General features: G+C 30.2%; 1 protein-coding gene across 1 annotated transcript in view; it reads right to left on the bottom strand.

Moving 5' to 3' along the window:
• The window catches only part of PmUG01_05019900 (E3 ubiquitin-protein ligase, putative), a gene marked incomplete at both ends in the record, with an annotated part of 28,185 nt that extends 6,869 nt beyond the window's left edge, over nt 1-21,316 (bottom strand). The window contains one exon of the mRNA XM_029003395.1: nt 1-21,316. This exon is cut by the window's left edge and continues 6,869 nt beyond it. Within this exon, the coding sequence (XP_028860345.1) occupies nt 1-21,316 (21,316 nt within the window).

Here is a 21,316-nt window from a genome sequence, read left to right as displayed (position 1 = left end):
TTCTTTGATTTTTATTTCCTATAATTCTTTTTTTAACCTCTGATCTAATGCTTGAGGGTAACGCTTCTAGATAGCTTTTTTTTATGCTGTTATAAATACGTGCATTGTTTTCGCCTTCGTTAGCAGTATTTGCATCATTTGCAGTATTTGCAGTAATTGCATCATTTGCAGTATTTGCAGTATTTGCATCATTTGCAGTATTTGCAGTATTTGCATCATTTGCAGTATTTGCAGTATTTGCATCATTTGCATCATTTGCATCATTTGCATCATTTGCAGTATTTGCTGTGTTTCCAACGGTGCAGACCTCCGAATTATTTGCACTCTGTTCAACTACTCCATTTATCTCGTTACTTGTTACGTTTTCTGGATTGGAAGTACTTCCTTCACGGGAATGAATCTGACTGGTACTTACATTAGGAAAAGTCTCGTTTACTTGATGGGGCGTAATATTGCTTTCGGTAGAGTTTAATGCCGATTGTGCGTTTGTAACTGGGTTTGTGACTGGGTTTGCGTTTACATCCACTTCATTATTATTGTGCGTAGGTATATCATTTGATTGCGTTTTTTTAAACTCTTCATATTTTAAATACTTCTTGTAGATGTCTATAGATATGTTCTTGTTATTTCTTATATTTTCTTGAGCTTTTTCATTTATACTAGCCAAGGTGATATTTTTTAAATGCTGAATTATAATTTCATCTATTAGATTATTTGGAAGTTCAATAAGAAATGATCTATCCACATTTAGTAGTTGGAAAAATTGACTCTCATTTATTCCTAACGAACAACAAATTATAAGAAGAGATTCAATATTCAAAACATTATCAAATAATTCTTCATAATTTATATTTTTATAATCTTCATTATCTTCAACATTTTGTTGTTCAGTATTGTTTGTGCCATTTTGAGTAGCATTCATTTCACATAAATTGACCTCATTTGTATTCTGTTCTAAATTTTCAACATTCGTATTGTTGATTATATTTGTTTGGGAATATTCCATTTGATTATTTCCTGTACTTGTAGTCCCCACAATTGTATCATCATCCTTCAAATTGCTACTTCTATTTGTTTTGCTTCCTTCGACAATTTCGTTAAATTTGGAGCTTGTTTTTTCTTGTATATGCTGCTCATTTTTAATTATCATTTCATGTTTTTCATTTGCATCCTTCTTTGCTTCGTTATTTTTGGTCATTTCATTTTTTTCTACGTCCTTTTTATTTTCATTTATATTTTTTTCTTCCATCTGCTTTTGCATAGTTTGCATAATTTTTTTTTTCTCTTGTAATAAATTTTCAATAGGTAGATTTATATGAACCTTAGGAATAGTTTTGCATAACCTACTATACATCATATTACAAATACTGCTCTTTAACTTCTTGTCATTATCTAGGACGGAATCTATCAAGTTAAATTTTTCTTCATTTCTCATATCCTTTTTATTCATATTTTCTTTTTTTTCAGTCATGACATTTCTGTTTTTTGCAAGAGTTCTACATGCATTCATATCACTTACGTTTCTTTGGTTAGTGTTATTTACATCCTCACTGCGCTCTTCAATAGTTGCATCTCCATTGCCTGTGCCAATTCCACTGCCACTAGAGTTGTTGTTTTCGACATTGTTTACGTTACGGTTTCCCCCACTATTTATGCCACTATTTCCACTGCTGTTACAGTTGCCTCCTCCATTTCCACTTTCTCCGCCTGTGAGCAAGGCCACATTTTGAAATCTGCTTAAGAATGATCCACTACTTTCATAGGTTTCATAATTTGAATCCTCAGTAACATTGTTGTTATTACTCATTCCACCATCTGTGGTTAATTCCGTTCTATTATTTCTTATAACATATGGGGGAGAGAAAAAAGTAGAGTTTCTATAGCTGTTAATATTATTTTCACTTATATTATAATTTCTAATATTATTATACAAATTTCTTAAGTTACTATTAGTAGTGTGATTTACATTTCTGCTAGCTAAATTAGTTCTAACATTAGATGAACTGTTGAAAAGTTGTTGAGGCGACATAGTATTATTTGATCTATCAAAATTAATATGATAATAGTGAGGACTGCTATCATTTGCTGGACTGTTGCTATCATATGTGATATTTTCATTAGTAATATTTGTACTTCTGTTAAAATCATCGTGATTAGTTAACGTGTTAATGTTCCTTACACCATCAGGTAAATGTATAGCTGTCGTCAAGATATTACCTATCCGTTCATTTCTTCTTCTGTTTAGAGTCAGCAAATTTGAGCAAAGCTGATTCATTAATGAGAGTATATTTGAACTCGGGGTAGCGTAATTTACAAGCGCAGAACTTATTATATTATTGTTACTGCTCCTGTGATTTGTTATGCCACGACTACTACTTCCGCTGTTACTGATTCCACTATTGCCGATTGTACTGTTACCGATTGCACTATTACCCATTCCATTAATACCGCTTCCATTATTACTGATTTCATTATTATCGATTCCATTATCACCCCTTCCATTATCACCCCTTCCATTATTACCCCTTCCACTATTACCGATTCCATTATTACCGATTCCATTATTACCGATTGAACTACTACCCATTACATTATTACTGATTTCACTATTACTGATTTCATTATTATCGATTCCATTATCACCCCTTCCATTATTACTCCTTCCACTATTACCAATTCTACTATTACCGCTGCTATTGTTACCACTCAATAACAATCGTTGTTCGGAGGCATTACCGTTAATCACGTCTGAGCCATTTTCATTCTCATTTCCTACATTTATGAAGCAGTTTGTGTTTTTCATGGACGCTGAATGAATCCTTCCCGTCTCATTTAAATACAGTAAACTATTATTTTCGTCAAGTAGGGTATTTACATCTCGGTTATTAGAATTATAGAAATGATAATACAAATCAATTAAATTAATGTCATTTTCATTTATATCTGAGCGATTTAATATATCATCTGATGTGTTTATTCCTATGCCTTCTGTTAAAACAACTGCTTCATTACTCTTTTTAACATTTTCAACATTTAAAATATTTGTTTTATTTTCATCATTCTGAGATGTTACACCATCATATGTATTTTTGTTAATCATATTTTCATTATTTATTATGTTACCTTCTTCTCGTTCGTTTAGTCTGGTATCCTTAGCTTCTTCTTTATTGACATAACTTCCTTCTGCAACTTTGTTATTCTCTTCATCAAATTTATAATTATTTGTTTTATTGTTATTGCGCAAAATAAGAGAATCATTATCATCAAGTAGAATTTTTTCTTGGCAAGCAATACTATCTGTGGGCATATATTCATTCATGTGACTACTATTATTCTGCAAGTGGTTATATAAGGCATTTCGTCTCGATCCACTTCCGGCATGATCATTATTGTTGTTACAACTATCAACGTTGTTAATACTATTATCATTGTTGTTAATACCATCATTTTTATTACCATTAATATGATTTTCAAAATTGCTACGAACGTTTTTGCTCTGTGTCACCCTTCCAGTACTCAATAAAATATTGGCATTATTTGATATGTTTATATTTTTTTTAGGATCTGATGAGGAATTTGAATAGGGCGGCATATTTGTAAATCGAACAATATTATCATTAGATGGGTTCCTTATATTATTTTCTGCTATTTTACTTTCCCCTGTAAGTGCTTTACCACTCCTATTATCACAACCGTCATAATTGCCTTCATTTTTGTTCTTATTCCCCTGTATATTGTTACTATACGCCGGATTTACAACATTAATTCTGTTGATTCCTGCAGTATTATTTGCATTTACGTCCCCTAAAAGACCATTGCTTATAATACCATTGCTGATAACACCGTTACCAATATCATTATTGCCGTTCCTATTATTTTCACCGTCATCTATATAATCATCGTTATATTCATCTATATCGTCATTGTTATTGTAAGCACCATCTTCTTCTAACAAAATATCCAAAATTTCATGTTGGTTTTCATTACAATTTAACAGAGAGTTGTTAACATTTATTTCGGTATCCATTAGATCTCCATTGTTGTTAGTGTTTGATCTTCTACTGTCATCATTTTGATTAACATTATATGTGCTATTATTTTCATCAATTTCTTCTTCTTCGTCATCTGCATCCATTTCGTCTTCATCTTCTTCTTCCTCTTCTTCCTCCTCTTCCTCATCATCCTCATCATCCTCATCATCATCTTCATCATCATCGTCGTCTTCATCATCATCGTCGTCTTCATCATCATCATCTTCTTCATCATCATCATCATCGTCGTCTTCATCATCATCATCTTCGTTATCATACTCCTCCGTTTCATCAATTTCTCTTATCCTTCGAACATTTTGTTCATCGTCCATATCATTACTACTGTCTGATCCTAAATCTAACCTTGAAACAATATTGTTATTATTATCATCCATATTTGATAGGTTCTCTTCATTTTCATCTACTTCATGGGGTAATAATAAATTATTTGAATTATCATATATTTGATCTTCATCAATAACATTCCTATCTTGTACTAAATATGCATGTACATGTAAACCTCTACTATTTTCAAGTTCATTTACATTTCTATCTCTTCCGCTCTCATCTTCTATATCAATTTCGTCATACTCTTCTTCATCCATAGCTTCATCATCTTCGTCCATTTCTTCATCATCTTCTTCATCTTCATCCATGTCATCTTCGTCTTCATCATCTTCATCCATTTCGTCCTCATCTTCATCATCTTCGTCCACTTCGTCTTCTTCATCATCATCTTCTTCCATTTCGTCTTCTCCCTCATCGTCCATATCGGCTTCCCCTTCTCTTTCTCCTTCTCCTTCTTCTACTCCTCTTCCTGCTCCTTCATCAGGGTAACGTGTTGCTATTCCATTTCCCCCTTCAACAAATGTGCTTCCGTTATTATTACCGGGTCTTATTTCTCCTTCCAGCTCATTATTATTATTACCATTACTACTATTATTATTACCATTACTACTATTATTATTACCATTACTACTATTATTATTACCATTACTCCTATTATTATTACCATTACTACTATTATTATTACTACTAATAATATTATTATTGCTATTACTGATACCGTTACTGTTGCTATTATTATTTGTACCATTATTCTGATTATCCCTTTGCTGTTCATTGTTATTTGTCTCATTCGAAAGTTCATTTTCATTTTCATTCTCCGCGTCATCATCATCGTCGTCCTCATCTTCTTCCTCTTCCTCTTCTTCATCCTCTTCATCATCGTCTCCATCATCATCTTCATCTTCTTCATCTTCATCTTCCCCTTCGTCTTCGTCGTCCTCTCCTTCCTCTACCCCTTCGTCCTCTTCTTCATCCATATAATCATCATCCATCTCTTCCTCGTATTCATAACGAATATCATCATCATTACTATCATCATTGTCAAAGATAAAATGTTCCTCATAAGATACATCCGAATCAACTGAATAAGGAATATCTGAACAGTCAGAATTGTTATTACTCGAATCAGATCTAAAACGAACATAGGATGGATTTAAAAAAGTAACACATGATATATTTTTCCTCCTCTTATTTCTTTTTATTTTTTTTATATTTTTATTTTTTTTTTTATTCATTTTGTTCAATTTTATCATATATAATTTATTGTTTTTTGTTTTTATAGGATATCCCAAAACTGGTGCTGATGTTAATACAGACAAACATCGAATAATGGACGTCGCAGTGTTAACGAAATCTTCCTTCGTGTAATCTAATCTATTTAATAAATTACACAAAGCATGACGAAACAGCGTTAACTGTTCCCTGCTGTACGAGAACGTTTTGTTTCCATCATCCTTCTCTCCTTTTCCGTCGTCTTCATTGTCGTTTCCCCCTATATTTCCTCCGCTATTCCCACCGCTATTCCCACCGCTGTTCCCACCGCTGTTCCCATTGCTATTCCCACCGCTGTTCCCACCGCTGTTCCTACCGCTGTTCCCACCGCTGTTCCCACTGTTATTCCCATTGCTATTCCCACCGCTGTTCCCACCACCCACTCCGCCGTAATTGTTTCCATCGCTGTCATCATTGGGACTATTACTACTATTAGCATTCCTGTTATGTTCTTCAAAATTATCCTCTTTGCCTTTTTTATTTCCTTTTCTATTATGATCAAGTGCCTTAGAAGCATGTTTGGTCGTATTTAATAACTGTATCTCTTCAAAAGTAGCACTTTTCTCAACTTTTATATTTTGTTCTTCATTAACTAGTTTATATAGTAGGGTACTTACAGCATATGAGAAAACGTCTATGACGGTTGAGAAGACATTGTCCGAATTAACTGAATTACTGTGTATATTTTTATGAGCGGATTCTTTTTTTTTTTGAAAAAAGGAGTATACTCTTATTAAGTGCATAATTTCTAAAACGACTTTTTTATGTACATCATAGCTAGAATTGTGAATGTCAAAAATAAGTTGAATAAAATTAAGTATATGTTTTATATATGTCAAATTCTTCGATTCAATATTACTTAAAGAAGTGTAATACTCCTCCATATTTTTAAAATTTTTTTGAAAACCATTTAAAGAATAGATACTATAAATTGTTGGATGACTTAAACAAATGAATTGTGGTAAAATTCGCTTAAATAAAAATATTAAGAATGGAGTAAAAACAACATTATTTGAATTATTAACATTAGAAATATAATTTATAAAATCAATGTTATTCTGGGTTTCTGATATATGAGTCTTATCAAATAGGAATGGGATTAAGCAACTTCTAAATGTAAATTTTGACACATCAAAAAGAGAATAAAAATGCATATAGTTTTGTAAATAGTACTCCGAAATTTCTCTGTACGTGTATGTACTCGATGATTCAGTTCGTATTAATTTTTGAATGATATTTGACATATCCACATTTTGCTGGCTCACCACTGCTGATGAAGCGTCCGTCCTAGTTGATGCTCCAACTGCATGTGCAGTTGCTCCCCTGGTGTAATTTATGATACTGGTCGTTGTATTTTCAATGGCATCCTTTTGTACAAAAACGTTTAAGTTTTCACCATTACCGTTACCACTATTGCAGTTATTGCCGTTATTGCCATTATTGCTACTATTATTACCGTTGCTTGCCGGGAGCACGCTATTATTAAGAAGCACATCTGAAGTGCTTTTACCTCTACCAGAAATACTGTGCATAGAACATGAAGAAATGTTTAACTTACTTTCTCTATTAATGCTACTAACAGTATCTACATTGTTATACGAGCTAAAGTTATCGATACAATATAACATCATATCCCCCTTATGATTGGACAAATCATCATAATCCTTTTGGAAAAAATTTTTCAAAATTTTTTGATTAAAAGATGAAGGGACTTTAATTAAATAAACAATTAAATGCTTAAATGTTTTTAAAATTAAGTTAACAATAAAAAGTAAGTTGTCAGCTGTCAAAGCAAATGGATACATAACTTTGTATTCTAAATCGTTATCAAAATCTGCATCATTTCCATATATTTCCATTAATTTTTTGTTAAATTTTAATTTTTCATCCTTTTCATTTAATTTAATTAATCTGGTCTTACTATGAATAACAGTAAATAAATTCAAAAAATCAATTAGAGTAGCTAAAATGTAGAAATTATAAAAATTGTTCTTAATGAAATATTTTTTTAAATATTTTGTGCTATTGGCTGTTTCGGATAGCATGTAAATGGATTTTATGTGCTCAGGTATTGGCAAAAAATTCACATAATACTTATTTTGCTCGCTACTGTTGTTGTTATTTCTGTTGCTACTGATATTGTTATTGATGTTGCTACTGCTATTGTTATTGATGTTGCTACTGCTATTGTTATTGATGTTGCTACTGCTATTGTTATTGTTGTCATCACCCCTGCTGTTACAGTTTTCATTTGCGTTTTCATCCCTCACGTATTTTACTTTTTTCTTGTTCACGTGAAAAAAATCTTCATTTGGATTCTCACTTGTATCATTGTTTGCGTTTGCTCCTTCACTCACCGTTTTAATCACGGGGAAAAAGCTGTTACCACTGCTTATGTTATTACAATTGATTATACTATTACCACTATCATTATTATTGCTGCTACTATTACTGCCTCCCCTGCTGTCGTCATTCTCACCTCCTTTACCCTTTTTCCAATTTTCCATTTTAACACTTCTTAAAATTTCACCATTATTCACGCTAAAATTGCCTAAGCTAACAGTGGCTTGGTTCTCACCATTTTGTTCATCAGTGCAATTTGATGCATCTGGGATATTATACTTAATTTTTGAACTGATGTCGTCCGAATTCTTCTGAGTGTTTAGCGTATAAGAAAATGTGTTCAAGCTATCAAGTTCATTGGTGGTGTCATTTTTTTTTACATATTTTAAATTTGGAAAAAAGCACAAATAACTTAATATTTCTTCATACATTTGTGGATTTTTAAAAATAAAAGGATATAATGCTTCATTTAATTCATTCAAAGAGACCCCTAAGGCGTTTGAAATTTTTTCATTTTCTATAGCTTTTAAATCATCCTTTCGCATAAAGCATTTTACTGGTATACCATTATATAAGAAATAAGATTTTAAGTTGTATTCTATTCTGTTTGCAATAACATAATTATCTGTGAAACATTGAATTAATATGTTTATAAGTATTATTAGCATATCCTTAAATTTTCCTTGTTTTGATATGGTTAAAAGTATACCTAAGCTATTTCTACTCATATTATTTAATATTAATTCATTCAAGTCAAAATATGATAATTTTGGATCTTGCGAATTTTCTCCTTTGCTCATTTCATCTGTACAAGGCAAATTTGGTATGATATTTGCATCACTCACATTTTCATCAATGCTATAAATGTTATTCTTCCCGTTATTATTATTACGACTACTTGTGTCATGTGTACTAATTTTTTCATTTTCACTTTCATCAGGATTACTATCCAATTCTCCTGATATGTTATAAGTACTAAAATTTTTATCCCGTAGTGTGTTTTCTTTTCCTAAGGTTTTATCTGGTACATTTTCGACGCTGTTTGTTTGATCACCATTTTTGCCATACAACAAATTACGTCTCTTCTTTTCTTCTATTTGAAATACTTTTTTAAAATTTTTATAAACATTTGGTGGTGAATAGGATATTAAAAAAATTACATTATTATACATAGTTGTCAAATACTCTATAATTTGCAAAACGCTTAAGCATAACTGAGAATTGTATCCTTTAAAAAAGTACAACGTGTCAATGCATATTTTTATTATATTGTGCTGCTTCTCTGTTGATATAAACCTTATGTTCTCCTTGCTCGTTTGTAAGGATGCATTATGATTTGCTGCAGAATTATTTATGTTCCTCTTTTCATTGGAGTTGTAGAAACCCCTTTCCGATAAATTATTGCTACTGTTATTGTTGCAGTTATTATTATTACTGCAGTTATTATTATTACTGCAGTTATTATTATTACTGAAGTGATTATTATTATTATTAGTGCAGCTATTATAATTATAATTATTATTAGTATAATTATTATTATTACTTCCGCTGTTACTATTATGCACACTTCTGACCAAGGTGCCATTTTTTTCCATTTTGGAGGAGCTCCCCATGGTCATGATGCCTACCCCATTTTTGTCCTCATTCAATTTTTCCTCCTTTTGCTTCTTCACTATTTTTTTATTTCTATCATTAAAATTATACAAAGAGTAATTAATAATAATTTTATACAAACACATAAATAGTGGAGCATAAAAACAGGGTGGTTTGGAATACAAAGAAATATATTTATTTTCTTCGTTTTCTAGCATGCAATTATTGATGGCCGTTTTTTGATTGTATTCTGAGTTATCTACATCTATTAAATTCCAATAAGGTATTAGCATATTGTTCGTTTTAATATTTTTATTTATAACTAAACCTTTGTTGTACATAATATTTATCTCTTCCTTTTTATTTTCATTATTTGTAGCACAGTCATGTTTTGTTTGTAATGTGATATTTTCTATGTTGCTATTATTAAGGCTTCCCATAACAGGATGACCGAACCCATTAATGTTCATCTGATTTGCTCCATTACAGTCGTTGTTTAAGTTGTTCATTTGAATATTTCTACAATTCGGATCATACATATTTTTTGTCACATCGTTTGAACATACTAGTTTATGGGGAAAACAACCATCATTTTGCTGATTAATTTGCTCACTAATTTGATCAATGTTTTTCCCATAATTTTGCCCATTATTAACTTCTCCCATTCCTATGTTATTACTACTGTGCAAATTTTCACAATTTTCAAAATTTATGTGACAAGTACCTTCTTCGTTATTGCCTGTATTTGCTTTATTTGCTGCGATTATTTTGTTGTATTTTCTTTTCCTTTTATATTTTTCCTGCATTTTTTTTAAAGAGTCCATATTATCACTATTATCATTAGCACAGATTTCAACGCTGCTACTACTGCAATTTGGTGGAATCACATTTACTACTAACTCTTCATGATTATATTTTTGGCATGAATCTACTAGTGTATTATTTTTGTTTTCTTCATTTAAGAAATAATTAACATTATTTTCTATATTTTTTACATAGGAGATATTAAATTTTTGTATAAAAAAGATACAATAATCTAGTATGTTTCTATCTATATGAAGAATTAAATTTTTGGCTATGCTATAGTTGTGAATAATGTTATATAATGTAAAAAATAACATATACAAGCAAAAATGGTATGAATATATTTCCATATCTTTTTGTGATTCATATATTACATCTATGTCTCCTTTAATATACTTTGTTCCAAAAGTAGAATCTATGGGTTCATTTGATTCGTTGTCTATTCCGGGATTGTTACCTTTCTCTTTATGTACTTTATTATTTTTAATCGAATTTTTTTCATCAATGGTATCACTACCTTGACAAAACGCTGTCGTGTTATCATCACTGTGATTACTCGTATCATAGTTGTTTAACTGGTAGTCACCTAACAAATCATTTATTAGGTTATTTCCTCTGCTTTGATTATTACTGCTATTATTCATATTGCTCGTTCTGTTACTGCTTCTACTGCTTGTTGGATTTCTTTCCGCATTATTTGTTGTGTTATTCATTGCGCTGTTAGCTACACTGTTTGGTAAGCTGTTAGTTATACCATTTGTCACGCTGTTCACCATGCCGTTCAGTGCAATACTTGGAACAGTAACCATTGCAGTGTTCAACTCATTATGGGTTGCTCTAGTACTAGCATTAACACTTCCATTGCTGATAATATTATGTCCAGGGGATGAAGCTATATTAACAGCCGCTGAGTTGTTAATACCGAGTGATCTATTATTTGAAGATGTAATACGATTATTATTGTTAATGAGAGTACTTTCTATATTTCTGTTTTCTGACCCTTTATTTTTATTTAAATTTTTTGTGTCCTTTTTATCTTGTTTAGCATTATTATTATCCTCGTTGTTTTTAACATTTTTATTTTTTTTTTTATTAAAATACATAAACAAATGATGGCAATGATAAAAAGGATCGATAGGAAATGATTCATCATTCTTTAATGTTTTAATTTTTTTTGAAATATTTTCTATAAAATAATATAAAATAATAATTTTCACATCTTGATGATTAAATATTCTACTCTTATTACTATTTTTGTCATGTATTGTTTTTTTATATTGATCTAAAAACAGTTTTACCGTCTTCTTGTCAATATCAATGATGAGAAAGCTTAGGTATAAATTCATAAAAGATACTTCGTTATATGGAATGGTTATCATAATGTTTATAAGCATGTTAAAAATATATTTATAAATATACTGCTTTAAGAGTAAATATTTGTCTTCATTCCAAAATTCTTTCATAGTATTTTTTTCTTCATACGTACGAAATAAATTTTTTTTTAATAGTTTTAAATAGTACTGCAAGTAAAAAATCATATTCCTCTTACTGCTCGGATTCATTATTGTTTCATAGTAATAAATTCTTGCGTGTGTCGATTTGGCCTTTGCTTCCTTCAAAATTTCATACATAAAGGGAAATTTCTCCAGCACGTACTTATCGTCCTTGTAAAATATATCTTCCCTATCGTTGCATTTTTTATTTCCAATATTGACGCTTGCATTGGCGTTTCCACTGATGATTGTATTAACGTTTGCACTAGCATTACCGCTAACATTTGCATTGACAATGACGTTGCTATCATCATGTACATTGTTTTCTCCTCCTGTACCTCCTTCCGAAGACTTACCCTCACTGGTATTTCCCACAGCATCATTGGTAGCATTTTCATCGATGAAGTTTTCATTGACAGTTTCACTTAAGTTTTCGCTCGTCCTCATTTCGTCATATGCCCTTCTTCTGCTGATGGTCGAATTTTCATCACTGCTATTATCATCAAATTCGTAGTAGGTCGACCTTTTACCATCTTTATTTTTCTGACCACCCGATTTTCTGTCTTTATTATAATTTAAAAAGAATTCTTTTCCCTTTACTTTATCCAAATAATTTAATGTACAATCTAAGTCTGTTGTTCCAGAATAATTTAAGCAGTCATATATAGTTTTTTCATCAAAACCCATTACTGCCCATTCTTCTAATATATTTACATTAGGGTAATTATATATATCTTTATCCTTTTCCTTACTGCTTACATTTTTTTTATCTGTATTTTTCTCTTTCATCCATAATTCGATTATTTTCGGTTCTATTTCCGTCGAATGATGAATAAATTTTAAAATTATTTTTAAAAAGGTATATATTATATTATTGTTAAAATTAATATATATATTATTTTTACCTAGATTGTTAATTTTTACACTTGTGCTGTTAATATATGTTAACCACATGAAGATGTTATTCGATATTTCACATTTCACTGATCTTATGGTATTAATTATGTCAAAGTAGTCAAGTGAAAATAAAAAATTATTATTATAGGTAAATGTATTCCTTATCTTTCCCCTTTTCTTTTCTTCATTCTTTTCCTTATAACACTTGTAGTCGCATTTATCACTCTGTGGCATGTTTTTACTTACGCCATTTTGTACATAATAATTATTCGCGATCTGTGAACCGTTTTCCCCTTTAATATCACCACTATTACTATTGTTACAGTTGCTATTACTATTTCTACCGCTATTATTTTCCTTAAGGGGGCAACTGCCCAGTTCGTTCTTTGCTACGTCATTATGACGCACGTTATTCATATTACCGTTAAGGTTAACATTAGCATTAGTGTTCACGTTAGCGTTAATGTTGACCTCGTTATTTCCAACTTGCAAAATATTAACACCATTGGCATTTTTGTTCTGTTCTAATTGTTCACAGGATCCATTCGTGTATGATGCGCATTTTATTCTCTCCTCCTCTGAATGGTTTATTTTATGAGCAGATGCCTCCTTAGGATTTTCAGCACTATCCCCCGAAGCATGGTTTACGTTCCCTCCTTGAGTATCTGCATTATTCGCACTACTATTTACATCAGTGGCAGCAACAGTTGTAGTGTTATTAGTAACTTGCTCCCCCTTGGAGTCAGTGTTTGGTTTTTCTTGTGATTGACCACCTTCAAAATTGTTGTTAATCCTGGTAAGGGGATGCAGCATTTTTTGACAAAATAATATCAAATTAAATTTTCCTATATTTATAAGACTAATGAAAAAATCTAAGAAAGCATTAATTCCTTTAACTGTAATTTGTAAATAGGTTTTGATATTATTTACATCTGAGTCTGCATAATATTGCATTAACCTCATTATATATCGAACAAAATAGGTATTGGTGCATGTATAATTTTTACTTATATGTATAGGAATATAGTACGTAAATTTCGAGTTCACGTTTTGCTTATTTTCCTTCTTTTTTTTATAATATAATGCTAAGAGGGATATATATACACTCATAACATAATTAAACATATTGAATATAAAATCAAATGTACCTACTTTGTATAATAAATCTAAGAAATAAAAATAGCTAATGAATTCTAATTTATTATCTGAAAGTAATTTATGTAATATGTTTATTATTTCGGAAATATATTTCACTGTTTTTATAGGGGAATAATTTTCTATATTTACTAAAACTTGTTTCAGTTTATCTTCACATAACATATTGTTAAGATCATTCTGTTCGTCCTTCTCGAAGTCCTTATCTTGCCTCTTTTCGTTCTGCCCATCCCTTGCATCCTTATTATTATTATCCCTTCTTCTGTTATTCAACTTTTCGGTTTTGTATCCGCTATTTGCTCCGTTTAATTCGTTGTAATTATTTGTCCTATCCGTCACCTGTATTAAGCCATTTGCACTTCTAATATTCGTGCATATGTATGTTTTATTATATTTACTCAAGTCAATATTGTTGCCTACGCGTCGTTCATCGTTACGACACAATCTGCTATTACCCACAATGTTACCATCCACACTACTATCAACTATATTATTGTCATCCACATTGTTGAAACTGTACACCCCCTTCTCATAGGCATTGGTATATGCATCTTCATTCGTGCCCCTGCTCATGGTTGTAGTTACATTATGCTCCTTGTTTTCCATCTGATCATTCGACAAGTCTTTATTTGGAACCACCTTGATATTCGAAAAATTAAAATTGTACTTTTTAAATAGTATCTCTTCCATATAGAAACTTTCTGGGAAATAATTGTCGATTTTCTCAACATGATAATTCATATGAGATGTGTAAGAATAATCATAGAGGTTGTAATTTTGGTCGCACTTTTTGTATTCCATATTACTGTTCATGGGATAGCACTGATTGTTACAGTTACTATTACTATTGCAGTTACTATTACTATTGCAGTTACTATTACTGTTGTAGTTACTATTACTGTTGTAGTTACTATTACTGTTGTAGTTACTATTACTGTGATTATTATTGTTATTGTTACCACTGCACGCTACCTTCTGTTGATTTCCCTCAAACATATGTTCATACGCAGTGCAATTCTGTTTTAAGCTATTCGGTTCCACACTACTTGGGGATGCCTTGTATATTTTTTTTGCCGCATTTTTAAGAGGATTCTTCACTGCATAACTGCTACAGTCATTACCGATGTTAGTGTTTCCCGTACCACTGTTATTATTGTCGCTAGTAGTTGTAGTACTATATTTTACCCTTTTTTCGTTTTCCTTATTCAAATAATTAATTTTTTCCACCGTCACATAATCATAAAGTACAGTATAAATACTACTCACATCCATGGTCATGTATGAATTTTCCTGAATAGGCTTCGTAACTAATGGTACATTCATCATGCATTTTGTCAAGCACCTAATAATGCACAGTATATGCTTCTGCTGTATAACATTGTAAAAAACATAATTTGGACTTGACTTCAATTTTAATTGCCTTGTATGACAGGCTAAGTTAACCATAATAAAAAATTTCTTAATAACTACTAATAATGATCGTAAACTTTCGCACATGACATACTTCGATTCGTATGGATAACTTGTGTGCATTTTAATGTCTTTATCTTCAATATAATAATCATTATACTCGAATTTTGGTGTTTTTACCTTCTTCGATTTGTCATTATCGAGATGGCTTCTTTTGCCGTGTTCTCCTTCACGGTTAGCAGTGCCATTGCCAGTACCATCACCAGTACCATTACTATCATTCATATTATTATCATTATTATACTTGGCATACATTGTCATAATAGTTTCAGCAGGCAAGGTACTGTTGTCATTACTACTGATTGTGTTTCTATTTAATTCATTATTGTTACTCGAATATATTGTAGTAGTATTATTTTTATTTGTTTCAATACTTACTGGAATATTTTGTTCAAACAAATCATTATACATTTGACCATAATTATTATCTGCATCACTTGGAGCACTACTACTAACATCTTTGTTGGTGTCATATTTCTCGAATGAGTTTTCCAAACTTGAAAAATATTTTTTAAATTTTGATTTTTCTTTTTTCTTAAAAGCAATTATATCTGAGGGGTTTTTCATATTCTTATGAATAAAGGAAGAAAATTCTGATATAACTTGTGAGAGCGTATATTTATATACAGCTTTATAAACCCTATCCTCATCATCCAGAAGACTAAGATGATCAGTAAATTTGTAATCATCTGCATTGTCTTGATCACATATGATATGTACTTTATTTTCTGTATTGTTTAATTCATATAAATTGTTATTAACTGAATAGCAAAATAAGGATCTTGTAGATCCATATAAATTATATAACAAATAATCCGACTTGTTTTGACTATTTCTTAGGGTTTTTTTTATATGTTCATGTATACATACTTTGTCTTTTAAATGTAAAAAGATATTCAAATTTAAGTCATTCGTTTGATAAAAATAAAGAGTATAAAAGAAATCAAAAACACTTTCAATAGTTACAAGAACGTCTGAAAAGACTTCTAAAATTTTCCTATTTGATAACTCTGGTGAATCATACATTTTCTCTTCATTTCCGTATAATCCTTTTGCATCCGTATATGCAGAAATTAAAAAATATAAAATGTTAAATAACTGCGTAATGTTACACAACAGTAGTTTATTGCGATCTATAAACGGACCGCAAAAAAAATCCGTCCTTAAATACTTATTGCTATGGTTGTTACCGTTTCGGCTAGCTATGTTACCGTTTCTACTTGCATTTTTAAACTTCCTCATGGCAATGTTACTACTGCTACTCGCATCATCACCGCCGCTACTCACAGTAGTATTATCTTTCCCTCCCCCAATTACTGACTTCTTAGCCACAACTATATTTTCGCTGAGATCGAAATAAAGGCTATTTTTCAACAGTAAATTCAAATACTGTATGTATAAAACAAAATTGCTGTAATTATAAAGGGGGAACAGGAATTGATTGTAAATATTCTTAAAGGAGGAATAAAGATAAATTTTCATAATAAAGGTGTAAATAGGATGATACTCAAAGATATGAATAAAATTCGGTGGTAAGCTTATTAAATTAGTAAATGCCATTAAAAATTTCAAACCATTCAATTTTATAAAAGTTTTAATCCACGAACTTTTCATATAGGACAAAATACATCTACAAACAATAGATAACCTATCTAGAAAAAAATTATCTTTTCTATATTTGTATCTGTCAATATTTAAATCTTTTAATTGTACATCTTGCGATTTTTTAACACATGACTCTACATATTTTTCAATATAATTATAATCTATACATTTCCAATAGCCTAAATTTAAACCCTCGATATATAATTTTTTTAAAAGCTTTACATGAAATGTTAAAAAGTCTTTCATAACAAAACCATAATTTTCTAACTCGTTAATAATATTACCAATCGAAACAGCAATATCCCCAAATCGATCAAAAAAAAAATAATCTGTCTTGATTACAAAATGGAAAAGATTATATATTGGTGTGTAATTTAACTTTTTCATAGCTGATTTTCCAATGCTATGAATAAACATTAGGGATAATAAGGAGGGTACATATATTAATACAGTTTCATCTTTCAAATTCTCTTCTACTATACTGTTCAACATAATATTTAATATTCCTTCTTTTAATAAAGTAGATAAAATGGTTGGATCTTCATAAATATGTTCATATATAAACCCTAATATATATCCATATAAACATAAACCAAATTTATGTGGATATTTTAAAATATATTTAATTATTTTAACAGAAATATAATTATTTGTAAATATATCAAGTAATGTATCTGTTGGCGAATGTCCTTTCAAAGCTAAGTTTAGAGCCTTTATTATCATCTTTATTATTTTTACTCTCTCTTCATATATATATAACTTCAACCAAAAGGTAAATCTGTTAAGTAAAATATCATCAGTCGCGTTAACGTTGATATTATTTTCGGCAAAAAGTTTTATAAGCCTCTCGTTATGATGTGAAAATATGCTATTCTCATTATATACTTGTGATGTTGTATCTACAAGCTTGACATTAGCTACTGTTATTTTACTCTGCACACTATTATTATTATACTCATTATTATGGTTAATATTATGATCATTATTATTGTCATTATTACATCTCTGTACATCGCCAGTAAGACAATCTGAAGTATTATTGAGGGCACTATTTTTGATATGTATCCCTTTTGCAGAGTTTCTATGAATATTATCATCATCACCATGTGTGTCTAACTCTGTGTTATTATTTTTGTTTCCACCATGCAAATTACCAAATCGTGTATTGTTTGCATTCTTCCTATTACGTATATATAGCTCCATATCCTCCTTACTTTCAATAAAAGTTTTGTCATATTCATCATAATTAAATGGTTCAAAGTAGTACTTTAAAAAATCATCTCTTTTCATATGATAAAAACTATCTGACATCATAAATATTTCATATTGAAAACGGGACAGTAATATTTTATATAATTCCTCTTCATTTTTTGCAGTAAAATAAAAATTTGGCGTAAAATCTAGTAGTGTTTCCATTATTCTTAATAACATATGAACTATAGGTAAGTTAAGCGTATAACTGTCTAATAAATATATGGGGAAATTTTTTAATGTATTTTGTTGAGCTATGGTTAAAATAGGACATGGTTCCATTATACATATATGATATAAGGTTAATAATTGCTGCATCATAGATACTTGTTTTTTTTTTTTCCTAAAATCTTTAAAATATTTTTTAGTAATATTTGTAAATTCACTTTCACCACTTAATTTACATTTTTTAATGTTATTTATTATAACTTCTTCACTTATAAAATTTCCATATTGTATTTCTTCTTTATATCTATTACTTTCATTCTGCTGGTTGTTATTTACTCTACTATCTGTGTTACTACTAATATGAATATCCTCCGTGTTATTTATGTAGTCCAAAATGCTTATATTTCCTTCATGGTTTACATTATTTCTGTTGTTAATATAATCAAAAATGTTCATATTTTCACCTACATTTGCATTAACATCATTTGATCTGTTGTTATTCCGTACTGCTACCAAGTTCTCACTTGTGCCGCCGTTCGGATTGTTCATAATGGTACGATTATCATGATTACTATGATTTGCAGCATCCACATAATTGATATAACTCATAATATTGGTGGAATTATTAGTACCCAAGGAGTCTCTTAATATATAACCACTACTATTTTCAATGACGCTATTTGGGCGATCCTGGATGTTCAGATGATTCTCATCACTATTTGCTGCTATATCTACATTATCATTATTCGTTTTTTCACCTCCAGGTTGTTCAACACTAATTCCATGGGTGACATCATTTCCTATTTGGCCATAATTATCACCAGATAAAACTGCTGTTTGTGCACCGCTTGTACAATGTACGGTAGATATTTGATTACTTTCGATATTTTGTAATGGCCTTAAATTACTGGAGGTTGTATCATTTGGATCGTGGGTCGCTAAAACAGAGAGATTCATCTGTTGTTGCTGTTGCTGCTGTTGCTGCTGTTCCCACTGATGTCGAAGCTGTTCCCACCGTTGTAGATGCTGTTCCCACTGCTGCTGCTGCTGTTCCCACTGTTGTTGTTGATGTTCCCACTGCTGCTGCAATCGTTCCCACCGCTGTAATCGTGAGATGTTTCTCGGTCTATTATTACTTTGTCCTTGTGACATATAAGAAAAATTATTTGGGTTCGAACTCGCATTGCTTACATTTGGTAAGAGTTCACTTACTGAGCTGTATATATTGCCTCGGGCGAAATTAGTATTATTCGCACTATTATTATCGTTACTACTGTTGCTATTATTACAGCTAACATTATCAATGGGAGCAATTACAATGTTCTTACTGTGGCTTCCACTAGGAGCGTATGAAATACCATTCCTTTGACTTCCATGTTTTCTTATATAAATTGAGTTAATATCATTGGTGCTATACATCTCGTCCTTGCATTCATTCATTATGTATAAGGGACATATATCCTTTTGTATAGTATTAGGTGACAAAAAATAATTTAAGTAATATTTAAAAATACTAATAAATAAGCCACTATGCAAACGCAAACCCAAAATATCTGAAACGACTTTATAATGCAAATGTGATTCTATTGCTGTGGTTAATAAATCGAAAATAATATGTAAAGTATTATAATGAATGTATTTATGGTACTTTAAAAAGTACAATAGCTCTTGTAAAAATATTGTATTACTAGGTATAATCTGAGGATATAATATAGAATTAATTGACAAAGAACCGGATATAATTAAATACCTTAAATTAAACAATTTTCTTCTATATTTTGGGCATAATAATCCCATATATATTCTTAATTTATGTCTTAAATCATATGCTTTCTTTTCACAGATATTATATTTCCTAACAACTGTATCATATGCATATTGAAGTACTTCTTTTGCTTCATTATACTTAACTTCTTTTGGAAAAATTGAAGTAAAAGGTATTTTGTAATCATCAATTTGTATAACTATTTTATTTACATTTAAATTGTAATCAATTAAATCTAAAAAGTATCTATTCTCAATTTTATAATAAACATTATTCATATATTTTTTATCTAATGGGTCATGTAAATAATATAGAACTATTCCTGATATATAGTTATTATCATTTATTCTACCAAGGTCATTATTAATATATGGATGAAGAAAATTCGGTACTGGTATATTAATTAGTGCTGATAAAAAATTCACAATTTCGTTAATTTTATTCTCATTTTTTTTCGTTTTTTTTATAAATAAATAATATATATTTAATATTTGAGCAGACAAAATTGATATCTTGGGATTGAAACTCCATAAAAGTACTAGCAAATGATCTAACGAATTATACTTTGATTTACTTAAACAATTATCTAATATGTAATACGTAAACCTTAGCACTTCTTCTATAAGCAAATCGGACGGTATAAATGTATCATCACTTTGTTCTTTTTCTACCCTCTGGTCCTCTTTCTTATTACTATTCACAGGGGGGAAGTATTCATTTCGTCCTTCTTCATAATTGTTATTACTACGCATATCACTACAAATATCACTACAATTGTTTGCCTTATTTATAGGACCAATATTATGGTCACCTAAATGAGTGTCTTTTACCCCATTTTCATTTAACTTAATCTTATCATCCTCTTTAATAACACTATTTTCTTGCTTATTTAATTTATTATGTACAATATATTTATGAAGTAAGTCGTCAAACCTATTTAGTACTGGGGCCCACGCAATTAAATCGGATTTCAACCATACCCAATCAACGAATGGGAATAAGTGATCTAATAAATTCTTGTTGTCACATGTAGATAAAACATGAATAAAAAACTTTTCCTCTTCACTAATTTTATCTAGCATCAATATGAAATTATCATCTTTCGGTATTTGGATTTTCAT

This window comes from Plasmodium malariae (assembly GCF_900090045.1).
Source record: "Plasmodium malariae genome assembly, chromosome: 5".
Classification (NCBI taxonomy): Eukaryota; Apicomplexa; class Aconoidasida; order Haemosporida; family Plasmodiidae; genus Plasmodium; species Plasmodium malariae.
The sequence above is the reverse complement of the archived record's forward strand: the minus strand, read 5'-3'. Positions and strand labels throughout refer to the sequence as shown.